Source organism: Electrona antarctica, assembly GCF_951216825.1.
Source record: "Electrona antarctica genome assembly, chromosome: 11".
Taxonomy (NCBI): domain Eukaryota; kingdom Metazoa; phylum Chordata; class Actinopteri; order Myctophiformes; family Myctophidae; genus Electrona; species Electrona antarctica.
The window spans coordinates 44,278,800-44,294,364 of NC_136792.1; the positions used below are offsets into that span (position 1 = coordinate 44,278,800).

Sequence of the window (15,565 nt, forward strand, 5' to 3'; positions counted from 1 at the left end):
TTTTCTACCGTGTTGTCCTCACATTGCTGCGTGCCTGTCTCAGTCCCTATGTGTCTCTCACTCTGTCGTTCTCTACCGTGTTGTCCTCACATTGCTGCGTGGCCTGTCTCAGTCCCTGTGTCTCTCACTCTGTCTTTCTCTACCGTGTTGTCCTCACATCTCATCTGTGTAGCTGTCTTAGTCTGGAGTGGCCTCAGTGTGTGTACAGTATCTGTCTCTTTGCCTGCTGTATGCAGCAGTATTCATCACTGTGTATTGTTCAGCTGCATAAGCCTGGAAGAGGACCGCATTGTTGCTTGCCAACGCATGCCTCCTAAGTGCCACTAATGCCACTAGCTGTGACTGTTTTGCCTGGGTCAGATTGTGACGGGGTTCATGTAGTGATCCAGTTGTGTGTAGTACTAGTGTGATGTACATTCAGAGCGTGTGATGATGCTGATGGCACACTACAGAGAGAAGTTTTACACCTCTGGCATTTGTCATGAACTCCTCTTGCCTCCTGCTGCAGCTCTATGCCTGTTGTATCATTAACGATTGCAATAGGTTGCTACTCTTAAAGACACAGTGCAACGTTCAATATTATAGCACAGCACACATACTGTACATAATACTGTATATGGATATTGTATTTAGAAATGGGACCCATGCACAGAGCACAGGTGTGCCATGATGACTAATGTACACTGTACAGTACTGTGCGTACTTTGGAATTCTTCTGCTATTCCTCTACTGAATTATGTTTGTTAATTGTCTCCACCAGGCCGAAGGCATGGGGAGAGAGTATGTTTTGCACTCCGTCCGTGTGTGTTTGCACACACTCCTCCACTCCCCACACACACACACACACACAGACTCCGTCCGTGTGTGTGTGTGTCCGTCCGTCTGTTACCAGCTAATCTTCGGCACCGGTCGATGCCAAACTTTGCACACACACACTCCCTAGATGCCATCGATGAACCTCTGCCCCAAATTTTCCAGAACCGCCTGTTGTAGCGCCACCAGGAGGCCAACTTTTGTAAAACAAATGTTTTTATTTTACTCCATATTTTGTCCAAAAAATCCTGCAAATCGTTACACAGTATCTCTATAGTCATGTGCTCAACACAGATCTGTCCGATATTTCATATTCCATCCTGATTGCCTAAGATTGGCTTTCAAAGTTTACAGCATTGGCCCGTTTGAACAAAAAGCCTCAAATCATGAACGCAACGTGCAATTTACGTTGGTGGATTTTTTTTTGCAAAACACATTTTTGGAACAAAAGGCCTCAAATCATCCAATTGAAATCAAAGGCGTAAGAAGAAATGGCACCCTTTTCACATTGGCCTATTATAGCGCCACCAGGAGGCCACAACCTGACCTGCCCTGGTGGAGACCTGTGCCCCGAGGGGCACTTTTTCTTGTTGTGAACCTAAATCGACATACTACATTTCAGGCTCACTTTCACTTCAGTCAGTGCACAAGCTAAAATAAGTGTTTCATAAATAGGGGAATTGGAGAATTGGGTCCTCTGTTGTTTCCTAATCTATCAGATATAAATATGTTCACTGAAATGAAACCTTGTAAAGCCTTGCTCTTTATTTAGCTCAGAGAGAAGCCCTGGGGAACGTTATGAAGTGAAAGGTAGACAGAAGGCGGTCCATATCGGGGAGGGGGCTCATCCAGGCTCACACATCAATGCAACATTGGTGACTGCAGTGTAACGATACACCAACAAGATCTGTTGATACTGTCTGTCTGTGTATGTTGTGTTTGTTGTGCAGAGCACATATCTCAGGCAAAGTTTGAACCCATTTTGACCTGAGATCAGATTCTAAAAATGTCTTCTACATCCTGACAGTTTTCTGAAAAAGCTATGTTTCTATGTCAGTGGTTCTTCGATTTTTCAAAAATAGCAGACCTACAAGCTCATAGCGCGCCACTCGGTGGCGCGCTATGAGCTTGTAGATCTGCTATTTTTCAATAGCTAAAGCATAACATAATGCTAACACCAAAAGGGGTTCCCGCCCAAAATGGGTTAATATTCTCTTCCAAATTAGCTGATAGATCTAAATTGTTGTTCGATCTAATTTTGGTTTGAGGACCATGACAACATAACAGGACAAAAGTCAGGTCAAAAGTGCAATGACATTTTATTCATGAATTCATAATCACACTTTGTAAAAAATCACACCCGTGTGAACTGAGTGGTTTAAGGTCTTATATAGACTGATCAGCTGTGGTCTGACGTAATGCCTGACGTAATGAAATCACACCTGTGTGAACTGGGTGACCATAGCAACCATGCTCATTTTTTTTGGTACGAACAGACACGGGTACATTTTTTAGTGGTGTAAACCACTCCTACAACTGGCTTTTGTGTGCAGAAAAAAATGAGCATGGTTGCTATGTTCAAAATAATTTCTGACGTAATTAAATCACACCCGGGTGAACTGGATGACCGTAGCAACCATGGTCATTTTCTCTGCACAAAAAAAGCCAGTTGTGAAATCACATCCAGGTGTGATTTCATTACGTCAGATCAGAGCTGATCAGGCTATATAATACCTTACCTTATATAATACCTCACATCGGACAAAAACTCCAGCTGAATCAACTTCATGGTCACAAATCATCACATCAGAAGACGAGTCTACCTAGCCAAAGATCTTTAACGTCAGACATTACGTCAGACCACAGCTGATCATGCTATATAAAACCTTACACCACTCAGTTCACACGGGTGTGATTTTTTTTGGTACGAACAGACACGGGTACAAAGCCAGTTGTTGGAGTGGTTTACACCACTCAAAAAATAGCACATATTACATATTACTTTTTAGTTTTTGTTTTGTTGGCTGGCTTGAGAACATTTCATTTAAAAGGTCTAGACTAGAGAGATTGCTGCTTTATTTTATAGCCTTTTTGGCTGATTGGTGACTCTTCTTAATATTATTATTCAAAGCAATTGGATTCAGTTCTAAAATAAGCTGACTAAACATATTGTGTTGTTGTACATCCTTTTTTTTGCGGGTGGGGGCGCAGAAGTAATATGTAATATTATATAATATGTAATATATTAGTCTTGATTCTAAGTACTAAGTAATATAATATTATTATAAGTAACATGATATTACTCTCCTAAGTAATATTGCCCAACACTACTTACGAGTCACGACCAGCCCATCATAACTGAACATAAAACTTAACTAAGCATAATGGCAGCATGGTGTTCTCTGCTGGGGTGCTGGGGATCTGCTGAGAGTTTGCAAACACTCCTATTTATAGAGCGTCGCAGTCCCGCCCCCTACCAGGGCCCAGGAAACTATTCATTTTCCTCATAGACATTTCAAAAAGTATTTATTTAAAGACGTTTACACCGCGGACAAAGCTAACACTTGTCGTGACAAATCATGACAACAAACACAAATGTTATGGGGGCCGATCAAATAATTAGAAAGAAGAAAAAAACGGCAGGTTACAACACTTTTGTTGTTGTTTTTCTTCTTTGTAATTATTTGTTTGGTCCAAGGAAAAATGCATTGGGAATCATTTCCTGGGCCTGGTGTTGTCATGAAAGGGGGCGGGACTGCGACACTCTATACTCTAATCATGCATGAGCTACAGCTGGGACAGGACAGGGCGGCCTCAGTTGAGTGACAGCCAGGTGAGGAGCACCCTGGGCAAGACCTACGCTGTAGAGGCTATCATTTGTTTGGGCGGAAGTTGCGGGATTTTAGCGGAAGTATCGCCCAAGGAAATTACGTTGATGCTTTACAAATCGGTTTACATTCTCCGCGAATGAAACAAGTGTTGTGATTGGTCGACAAAATATCGTATCCGGGGGAAATACATCTGACAGATGTTCCGGAGGATACGTCCGCCGATAGCTTCTCTGCCTTATGTTGTGACCAGGCTTTTCTTTTCGCAAGTAAGCCAGGGACCGAGGCTAGGTGAGGAGAGTGTCCACTGCAGCGTAGATCCCAGCAGCATAGATCAGCACTACAGGGAGGACAAAGTGCTATTAGTGAACACATAGTGATCAGAATGTTGTAGAGTGAGGTGTGCATATATATGCAAGCATATAACAGCAAGAAAAACACAGACGGACTCTGGTCGTGTCATCACTCAATCACAGTTTAGCCACACACACTAGTGATGCGCGGGCCGGCTTTTTTTCATAACCCAGTCCAGTCCATTCAATTGCGTTGAGAGAGAGAGAGAGAGGAGGACACCGTATGAAAAACCCATGCAGAGCAGGTCACTCATGAGAGAGAGACAGAGAGAGAGAGCGAGCGAGCTGCAGGTGACGTCGTCCCTCTTTCCTGTGTGAGTCATAACAAATTATTTGAATGAACAGTATAACAGTATATCGCCTGTGACGCGTTGTGAGCTTGTAGATCTGCTATAATTCTGTGTGTGCAGCGCACTGTGCACGCCTGCACAGTGCACACTGCAAAGCTGGCCACGCGAGACTATTACCTAGTTTTTGATTGATTGATTGAATACATTATTTACAAGCCTAACCCTAAAAGGAGGGTCAGGGTAGGAAGTCACAGTTAACTTGTTGATGGGCAGTTTTGCATGAGAGACTATCTATAAATGGGGTTTTCCTTCTGTTGATGAAAATACCCATAGTGACTGAAACCTCTTGTTCATGAAAACACCCAGTGACTCATAGCCTTTCTCTCTCCTCTCCTCTCTCCCCTGCAGGTCTGACAGTGCAGCGGACAAACTCAGGTAAGCCTTGCCCTGGCTGGGACCTCGGCACCTTCTGGACTCTCAGCTGTTTGACACAAACTTGCTGTTGTGCTCAAGCACACTGTTTGTGTAAAAATGTAGGGTGTCGTGGTAAAATCACAACTTCTGATGCAGTCACGTATGACTGCTAGGCATACATTTGTATAGTCATCTTTTAAAGGTTGCAATTACTGGCTGGCAGTACATCAACAGTACGTTTATCAAGGGGATATGTTATAGCCCTTTAGCTATAGGAATGGATGGGCCTGCCGTGTGGCGTGGTGTGGTATGGTTCGATGCACAGGAGAGGGGAAGACCCCTTTTTTACAGTCACCCCACCAGCTCCCATTCTGTCGATCCGCACATGTGACAGATTGGTGGCTTTGTTCCCCTGTCTAAGGTGCCTGAATACGCTTTACATTCGTAGAGGCGGGCAGTGAATACAGTTGCAAGCCACGGAATGTCATTGTTTGCTTTTTACTGGACAAACAACATCAGCCACCACAAGCGGGGCTGGTGGTGGTGGGCCACAAACAGGGCTTTGTGTGTGTCTCGCAGGACTTTGAGGTCTGTTGTTTTGTCAGTTTGCAAAGCCTAGTCACCGGTAGCAAGTTTGCAGTTGGGTTTTGGTGGGCTTCATTCTCCAGGACATGGTGTTTTCTTAATGTTTTTTTTTCTTCATCTGAGGAGGCGCTGTGCCAGGCTTGACCTGCAGTGCTGTCTGTGTTTCCCTTCATCTGAGGAGGCACCGTGCCAGGCTTGACCTGCAGGGCTGTGTGTGTGTGTGTGTTTTCCTTCATCTGAGGAGGCGCTGTGCCAGGCCTGACCTGCAGGGCTGTGTGTGTGTGTGTGTTTTCCTTCATCTGAGGAGGCGCTGTGCCAGGCCTGACCTGCACACCTGTGTGTGAGGTGAGTGATTGTCATGTCTTTCAGTGTTGATGATAGAGGTGCTTTCCGATCGATCGGGCCACCGATCGGCGATCGGACGATATTCACTACAAATGACTTGATGATCAATGATGGGCAATTTACCCGATCTGAAGAAACCAATCTTTTATACCATTTACTGTAAGTGATATAAAAGTCAATCATATATGTAGAGGACAACAGATGGTCTGCATTGAGAGGTAGTCCATTGTGTGCGTGCGTGCATGTGTTTGGCATCTTGAGTGGTTCATACCATTACATTACATTATTGTCTCCACCAGGCCGAAGGCATGGGGAGAGAGTATGTTTTGCACTCCGTCCGTGTGTGTGTGTGTGTGTGCGTGTGTCCGTCCGTGTGTGTGTGTGCGTCCGTCCTTCCGTCCTTCCTTCCGTCCGTCTGTTACCAGCTAATCTCCGGCACCGTTAACCCGGTCGATGCCAAACTTTGCACACACACTCCCTGGATGCCAACGATGAACCTCTGCCCCACATTTTCCAGAACGGCCTGTTATAGCGCCACCATGAGGCAGCTTTTCACATTTTTTTTACCTAAAACTGCACCGATCTGCGTGAAACGTTGCATGCACACTCCCTAGAGGCCAAGGACAAACCTTTGACCTGCATTTTCCGCATCTGCCTTTAATAGCGCCACCAGGAGGCCGACTTTTGTAAAACACATTTTTTGATATTACTCCTCCAGATTCTGTCCAAAAATCTCACCAATCGTTACACACCATCTCTATGGTCATGTGCTCAAGTCGGATCTGTCCGATATTTCATATTCCATCCTAATTGGCTATAATTAGCTTTCACAGTTTGCAAGATTGCCCCGTTTTGAACAAAAGCCTCAAATCATTAACGCAGCATGCAATTTACGTGAAATCTTTCACACATTTTCTTACTAGGCTGAGGAATATATCCCACCCTTTTCACATTGGCCTGTTATAGCGCCACCAACAGGTTGATTTTTGCAAAACACTTTTTTGGAACAAAATGCCTCAAAAACATGTTTATATTAATCCTAAACATTTTGCCAAACATCTCACACAGTCCTATCCTCCTGGTGGAGACCTGTGCCCAGAAGGGCACTTTTTCTATTTAGTCTTAATACCGTTGTGCCTCTGATAAAGTGTGTGGTGGGTGCTGTGTGCACTGAGAGGGTCATCAGGCAGTGTGTCTTCAGTCAGTGTCTTCACTTCAACGGACGCACTGACGCTCTCTCTTCCAGAGTGACTTGCAGTGAGTGAGCAGGGAGTGATTGAGAGAGTAATTGAACAGGACATAATGGGGTTTCCAGGAACCCATTTTCTGGGACCTCTGATTTGCAGGACTGACTCTTGAACCAGCTGTCACCTGGGTGCATTATTATAATGATGATGTGTCTGTACTGTACTGTATGTGTGCTGGGGAGGGGGAGGGGGGGATTGACTGGTCAATCATGCGAGTGGTGTGAGCAGTAAACCAGGCCAGGTCTGCTCCGCTACGAGGTAGCTCCTGTCACAATTATTACATAATCGCCTTATCGCAATGTGTTGAGATAATTGACGCAATACGTTTTTCATGATCGTCATAATCATTACCATGTTGAACATTTTCCAAACCCGTCCGACACGTAGTAAGCTTGTAGATCAGCTATTTCTGCTATTTGTACATTTTAGTATAAAAAAGTTATTATTATTAAATATGTCATTTATGTCTTTGTACACTTAAGTTATGTCATATCTGCATATGGAAATGTAATTTGTATTCGCAATGTTCCAATGTTCAGTGCCTAGAATCACTTTTAAGGCGTTATTCGTAATTATTTGTATGACTTAATGGTCGACTAAAATGTTGTAATGGTGACAGCCCTACTAGGAGGTTCTGTCTGGCGTCACGTGACCACCAGCAGCATTGTGTGCAGTGTGTTTGTCTGATGTATAGTCTGCTGTATTGCACTTATACAGTACATGTGAGTCCTGCACTGTACACTACAGCATTGGTTCCCAAAGTGGGGTCCTTGAGGGAGTTCCAGGGGGTCCCCAGCTAAATGATAGTTTGGAACCAAATGGACCCTTATGGGTCCGTAACTCTGAGAGTGTACAAATGGACCCTAACGGGTCCATTTGGTTCCATTTGTACACTCTCAGAGTTAAATTAACATTGATTTTACAATATAAATTGGGGTCCCAGAGATAGAAATGCCATTAAATGGGGGGGTCCGTAGACTAATGCATGTCAAACTGGGGGGGTACTTGAAATTAAACAGGTTGAGAATCACTGCTAGAGCCGTGCAAATCTTATCTTATGGGGGTCCCTGGCATTATCTTTTCAAATGGGGGTCCGCCGGATAATTAGTTTAAATTTGGGGGTCCTTAGCCCATTTTGGGCGGGAACCCCTTTTGGTGTTTTAAACATTATGTTATAATTTAGCTATTGAAAAATAGCAGATCTACAAGCTCATAGCGCGCCACCGAGTGGCGCGCTATGAGCTTGTAGGTCTGCTATTTTTTTTAAATCGTGAAAATATTTATTTCTGAAAACTGGAGGATTTAGAAGATTTTTTTTTAAATTTGGGTTTCATTTTTTTTAAATTGGGTTAGCATGAAAAAGTGTGGGAACCACTGCACTACAGTATGTCGTATGTTGTTTGCGCTTTTCTGAAAAACAAACATCCGGTACGAAGGACAAAAGAAATGTCACTAGTCACTTCCTAAGTTCCTACTCCTCCAAATACTGTCCAGACATGCCATTCCATTTCCAACTCGTCACGCTTTCCTGATCTTTTCCTGAAGGTTTTCTGAAAAATGCATGTTTGTTTTCCCTGCAGGTTTTATTCACTGATTCGCCTTGATGATAAATTCTGCTGCTTTGCTACTGACAATCTCCTGAATTGCCAATGGCGGCAGGACATGTGAAGTTCTCAAACGGCACATCTGTAGGTGCAACCCCCGAATCTCAGCCGGGACGCACACGCAGATTATAGACACACCAACGGACCGATATACGTTAACAGCGGTCGGACATGCGGTCGGACATGCGCCGCTCTGTGCTTGCCGTTCTAGGGTTAGGGTTTGAGTAGCCTGGAACTCACCTATGCTTTTTATGGCATAGGCAGCTCCCGGCAGGATCCGCCGGGAGAAACTATGCGCAGCTGCGCGACATGAGACTAATTACTTAGAGCAACAGAGAGAGAGAGGAGTGTGTGTGTGTGTGTGTACATGTGTGCGTGTGTGTGTCAATTTAACAAAGGTGCAGACGATCAGAAATCAGCAGAGAGTGAGTGATGTTTGCGCTACTCTATGCCGAATTGAAGTGGACTCGGACCCAGACTTTTTTTTTCTCCCTGGAAATAAAAACGTCTGGGTTTCCGAGGCTAGGGTTTGAGGTAGGTTGTCAGTCTAATGACAGTCGGACCAATAGTATGTCTAAACTAAAGCCTGTATCTCAGCCACCCTGGCTCACAGTATGATCTCCATACCTTCTATACTCTGCCATTGTTCGGTGTTTGTGTTCTTCATCCGTCGTAAAGCAGTACACTAACAACTGACAAAGTGGTTGCGAGTCACACCCATTGCACAAAATCAATACCTACTGTAGCTTGTTTATCACAATGGCAACTGTAAATACTGCCCTTTGGCGGGCTAAAGCATATTGTGACTCAACCTCTTGTTGAGTCACAATATGCTGTGCGTGCGTGCGTGCGTGCGTGCGTGCGTGGCGTGGCGTGCGTGCGTGCGTGTGTGCATGTGTGCGTGCGTATAATATAAAAGCATGAGGCATGAGTTTCTTGGCACAACTTGATATCTAATGGATGAATGGAAGAATACATACAAAGTGATGAAATCAATAGTGGCCACGATCTGTTGACTAGAGAAATATTATACCATCGTAACAACCAGAACCAGGAATTTGACCTCAGCCACTACTAGGCAGACGCTTGTTCATTTCAGCTGGGGGCTTGTCCATGTCCATGTCTTAGTACTGCCGACCGTGTATCCTGTCTAGTGGGCAGGCAACTCAACACTCTCTTGGACCTTTATTGAATTGTATGGCTATATACATTAGCAAAGGTGTGAATACCTCAGTCGCTAATGCTATCTATGTCCAGGCAACAAGACATTTCCTCGTTTAGCCATAACACTGATATTTTCTCCCTTTGCTCGACCGTCCGCATTGCTCTTCCACCTCACAACTGCTGGCTCATTGATCCATCTGCGTCTGTGTGGGACTGACTGAGACAGACAGCTTCCGCTGTTGGCAGTCAGGCAAAAACCCGATCCTACCTCTTCACTTCACTTTAGGATGCTCGGAGAAGCCTGGGATCCCATCCACGCAATGAATAAATGATACGTAGAACATGTTCACGCTCCCAGTTTTGCGTGACTGGAGTGGTGACTTTCACACACGTTTGAGAAGAAAGTATGCATTTTGATCAGTCTTTGTGGAATGTTGCTTTGTAATGACAGCAAGGAGGTTCATTCAGACTCAAGAGTTGTGTCGCATGGCTCTGTTTCCCAGTGGTGGAAAGTAGCACTTAAGGTACCGGTAAGACCCAACGATGCTTCTCGGTAACATTTTTATTTTAATTAATCACTTAATTTTTTTTCTATTCTTTTTTCACCTAAACATCATCATTGATGTTTAGGTGAAAAAAAATTGTTTAGTCTTGCAATGCCATTGGTCATGATATTTGCATATAAATACCCCCCACAGAGGCACAAATTTACACAACTTCAAAATCTCTGGACTCTTGACCTATGACCTTTAATCTTTAACCCTGATAAAAGTAACTAAAATGTAATACATATATTTGTGTGATCATTAGAATGTCTAGAACATGTATCATGTATTATTGTGAAAGATATCCACCGAATGTAAATTATTCATTTATTATTATTATTTTAATAATTATTATAAATGTGCATAACATTTTATGCACATTTTCATTTTTTTTTGTTTTAACATATTTTTTTAACATAAGTCCTAGTAGTACAAAGTAGTAGTAAGGTTGAAATCTCTTTTTTGCAAGTAGAAATTGATCCGGGTCTTACAGGGTTGTAATTTAGTGTACTTAATGTAATTTTCCAGTACTTTTACTTCTACTTCACTACATCTCAGAGGCAAATATTGTACTTTTACTGCACTACATTTATTTGAAAACTTTAGTTACTTTGTAGATTTTCATTATTATTACAAAACATATATTTCAGCCATTTGAAAAATAGCCAATCTACAAGCTCACAATGCGTCGCAATGCGGATGCATTGTGATCTTATAGATCTGCTATTTTCTAAAGACTTTCATACATTTGAAAACTTCTGCATAATGACTCCTTTTCATTTCGTACTTTAGGTACATTTTGATGCCAATACTTTTTACTCAAGTACACATTTAGAATTTGGGACTTTTACTTGTAACGGTGTGCTTCTCCATTGCAGTATTGATACTTTTACTTAAGTAAAACATTTGAGTACTTTTTCCACCACTGTTTGTAATGAACTCGAGCACGAGGGAGGTTCATTCCCACTCAGAGTTGTAGCATGGCTCTGTTACCCAAACACTGGGTCGGGACCCATGTTTGGGTCACAGGGACCCATTTTTATGGTCCAATACTGAGCCTTCTGAAAAAGTGCTGGAGGATACGTGCCCACCCAGCCCCTGGTCTTTGCTGCTTTGTGAATGTGTGGCTGAGGATACGTGCCCACCCAGCCCCTGGTCTTTGCTGCTTTGTGAATGTGTGGTTGAGGATACGTGCCCACCCAGCCCCTGGTCTTTGCTGCTTTGTGAATGTGTGGTTGAGGATACGTGCCCACCCAGCCCCTGGTCTTTGCTGCTTTGTGAATGTGTGGTTGAGGATACGTGCCCAACCAGCCCCTGGTCTTTGCTGCTTTGTGAATGTGTGGTTGAGGATACGTGCCCACCCAGCCCCTGGTCTTTGCTGCTTTGTGAATGTGTGGTTGAGGATACGTGCCCACCCAGCCCCTGGTCTTTGCTGCTTTGTGAATGTGTGGTTGCCGGTTTAGTGTTACAAAACCTTTGCCTGCACTTTACACTATATTGTGGCATGCATGTTGGTCTGTTAGTCTTGATATTTATTGAGTTTATTCAATTCAATATTTTTCTATTAACTTTAGCTCTGAAGAGTGATTTCATTCCATGAGGTGATTTTCATTTCATATTAGTCTCTCCGGTAGACAGAGTTCATCATTTCTATACTCAGCACACCAACGTTGTTCGGTACTGTGTACTCTTAACCCATTTTGACCTGAGATCAGATTCTAAAACTGTCTGTTTGAAAATGACAGTTTTCTGAAAAAGCTATGTTTCTGTGTCAGTGGTTCTTTGATTTTTCAAAAATAGCAGACCTACAAGCTCGTAGCGCGCCACTCGGTGGCGCGCTATGAGCTTGTAGATCTGCTATTTTTCAATAGCTAAAGCATAACATAATGCTAACACCAAAAGTTCAAGTTTGGTGTCAACAGTTCAAGTTAATGAGCGCTTATTGGTTAAATCCAGCTGTAGTGTGAAGGTGCAATATAGATGAATAGTGTACAAACAGAGTATATGCATACGCTTCAAGAGGGGTGTGGATTGTGCAAATTGCCTCTCGCAAGTTTCAAACGCCATACAGTACAGTCTGGAGAACTGAAGCCATAAAGCGGAAATGAAGCCTCCTGCCCACTTCCGCTTTGGTCTTTACAGTCTCGCAAATTTATCCTAATATAAACCGAAGTCATCTAAGCATCATGTATAGCTTGCTGCTTAGCAGAAATGGAAATAAAAAAAAATGTTTTAAAGATATTCTAAAATCTAGCCAGCTTCCTTACTCGGATTTCGGGAGGTGTAGTTCCAGACTATATATAGCATTCAGATATTGTGTAAGGGTTACTATATCGGGCTACGCGAGACTATGCAAAGTGAAACGGAATATAAGGATGAACAGGCCAGGGAGGAGGCGGTGCTGATGTAACCATGACCATGGCTGAATCTAGGTCATGGACATGGTCAGGGTAGATATGTCTGGGAGATGTTGTTATGAGGTCATCATGCAGCTGCAAGCCCTTATCTGTGTTTATCAGTTGGCACGTGTGTGTACAGTACGTGTACTACGTGTCCATGAAAGGGAAATAAAAGTGAACAAGCGAGTGTGTGTGTGTTGTCTGTCTGTCTGTCTGTCTGTCTGTCTGTCTGTCTGTCTGTCTGTCTGTCTGTCTGTCTGTCTGTGTGTCCAGCGTGCATTATGCACGCACACACATGCGGGCACGCGCGTGTGTGTGTGTGTGCATGTGCGTGCATAATTGCTCATCTGCCTGTTCACAAACCCGTTACAAGGCAAAAGCAGCCTGGGCAACGAACGCAGGGAGAGAGACAGCGATGAGAGTGAAAGGGAGGAGGGAGAGAGAGAGAGAGAGAGACAGAGAGAGATGGAAAGACCACCCTCATCAGGCGTAGCCATTTCGCAGAGAGCCTACCAAAGGGGACCTTCCCACACACACACCACGGCCGGCCGGCCAATCAGCGCGCTCGCCTCCTCCTCCGGCCCGTCCTCCCCCCCCCCCCCCCCCCCCCCCTCCCCGGTCCACGGCACAGCGGATCGGACGGGAGGTGATGATGGTGATAGAAAGCACAGTCATCTGAGCCACCTGCACAGGAAGCTGCCGGACAACTCTCAGCATCCGTCTGCGGATCATAGAGATTGAATGGAAGGGATTTGCTTTGCTGTTCGTATGCAGTGTTGAGTCTTTCACGCAGAGGAAAGACCACGTTAGAGAGAGAGAGAGCCTATAGGGAGGACAGTACGTTCACGTTGTTACTATCGATTACAGTCAATCAGCCTGTTACTGTCCGGAACGCCCATGGTGCTTCTGATGCCTTCTGAGAGACAGTAAAAAGCAGAACAACAATGTCAGTGTCTTTTCTTTTTCAAAGCATGCGTGAGAGTTGGATTTTATTTTCGCTTATAAATATTGAGCTTGTTGGTCATGTCGCGTACGAGAGAGAGTCAAGTTGTTGATTGCGCGCGCCTTGGAGACTATGATGCCAACGCCTGCTTCATGGGAGTGACGGACTGAGAGAGACATAGTGGGGCGTACAGAGGGTGAGCAGAGGACATGAGAGCCCGGAGAGAGGCCAGGATGGTGTCCGCCTGTTCGTCATGCACAAGCATAAGGTCAGGTCTGATTTCTGTGTGTCTCTGTGTGCATGGATTAAAGTTCTCATGTTGCCACAACTTGATTTCAGTCATTTGGATTCTGGGAGACGCCAGCATTTCTTCTATTGAAGCATAAGCAAATATGGCCAAAGTAGTCTATTCTACAAGCTCTCAATGCGTCTGCGACACTTTTGAGACCTCGTGGAATATAGGCTATTTAGGCTTATTTTAAGATTAGAGCAAGTGGTCAAACTAGCATTATTTCATATGAAAGCAAACGTTAAAGCCTCAGTCTGTGAAGTTTTTTCCCCCCACCTGATTGGCAGTATGTAACGGCAGGAATAATATTATATGATATATGATTTACATATTATGTTAATTGTTTGGGAAACTGCACTGGTAATGTGGGGACACGATGTTTCAGTCGATGTTTCAGATTTTATTTTGCTTCTCATGTGTTGTCTTCTCACGCCATAGTAGTCATGAGGCTAGTACAACAGAACCGAAAGAATGGTTGTACGCCTATAGAACAGATCATTACGTTAAATGATTATAGATACTATGCCTGTTACTGACAATGTTCTTTTTTTGGTGTATTATGCTTTTGCAAACTTGGGTTAAAGCTGCTATAAGCAATATGTCCACATTTTAATGACCTTTTTATTTTATTTTTGGTATTCAAAATTCCTAGAAGCTTTGTCATTGGTCGATTTGCCTGTCAGCTTCCTGATTGGTTAGTCATTGCGACCGGGTTTTTTTCGACCAATGACAAAGCTTCTAGGAACATCTTTGAATGCAGATTGCGGCCCCTAGATGTGCCACAGAGACTACATTCTTTTTGGGAGCGTTCTACCCATTGCTGGCTGTCTGAATACCATAAAAATAAAAAATAAAAAGGTAATTAAAATTTTGACATAATATTGCTTATAGCAGCTTTAAATGGTACTGTCTACTGTACATATTATTATCTGCCGGAACAACAACCAGATCATTTATCACAGGCCTATACTTTGTGCAGTTGATAACTTTGACAACAGGATGTTAAACAGAGCAATCCTGATGCGGTACTAAACCCCACCCATCTGTTACTCTGTGAAGGTAACGCAAAGTCGAAATAAAAAAAATAAGTCTTCTGAAAGAATATATATTCAAAGATTTGTGCCGCATTTTCACGATTTTTCAAAAATAGCAGACCTACAAGCTCGTAGCGCGCCACTCGGTGGCGCGCTATGAGCTTGTAGATCTGCTATTTTTCAATAGCTAAAGTATAACATAATGCTTAGTTAAAACACCAAAAGGGGTTCCCGCCCAGAATGGGTTAAAATATGCAGTTTGATTTAGGTCTGAAGAGTAAGACGCACGCACGCGCGCACACACATACACACGCACGCACAAATAATTGATTATGTAATTATTGTTATAAATGATCTCATAAAACCAAGCGACAGTTTCCATTGACCTCATATTGCCTGATCAGGGACGCCCTGTTTAGTTCTGCAGCTCTACCATTTTCAGTTTGACCTTTGTGCCAAGAAATGGGGGGAAAAAATGCTGTCTCCTCAAAATGGCTTTTAAATGCCAATACCTGCATTTTTCAAATGAAGCTAATGACCGTATACAGGCATAATGTATCTACTGTATCATAAATGCAAGGTACATTCACAAATAATTTGATGGAAAATGCACAATGTTTCTGGACCCTTCACAACTTTATGTATACGACTATTTTACACTCTATTTTTCTTTACTTCAAGGTAATGTTAAAATGTGTCTTTAGGTGTGGCC

At 43.5% G+C, this 15,565-nt stretch overlaps 1 protein-coding gene across 2 annotated transcripts in view; it reads left to right on the plus strand.

Annotated features, from left to right (window-relative positions):
• The window catches only part of gramd1bb (GRAM domain containing 1Bb), a 248,021-nt gene that overhangs the window by 133,372 nt on the left and 99,084 nt on the right, over positions 1 to 15,565 (plus strand). For both annotated transcript variants that reach the window (XM_079514347.1, XM_079514348.1), the window contains exon 4: positions 4,693 to 4,719. In XM_079514347.1, the coding sequence (XP_079370473.1) occupies positions 4,693 to 4,719 (27 nt within the window). The remainder of the gene's footprint in view (positions 1 to 4,692; positions 4,720 to 15,565) is intronic.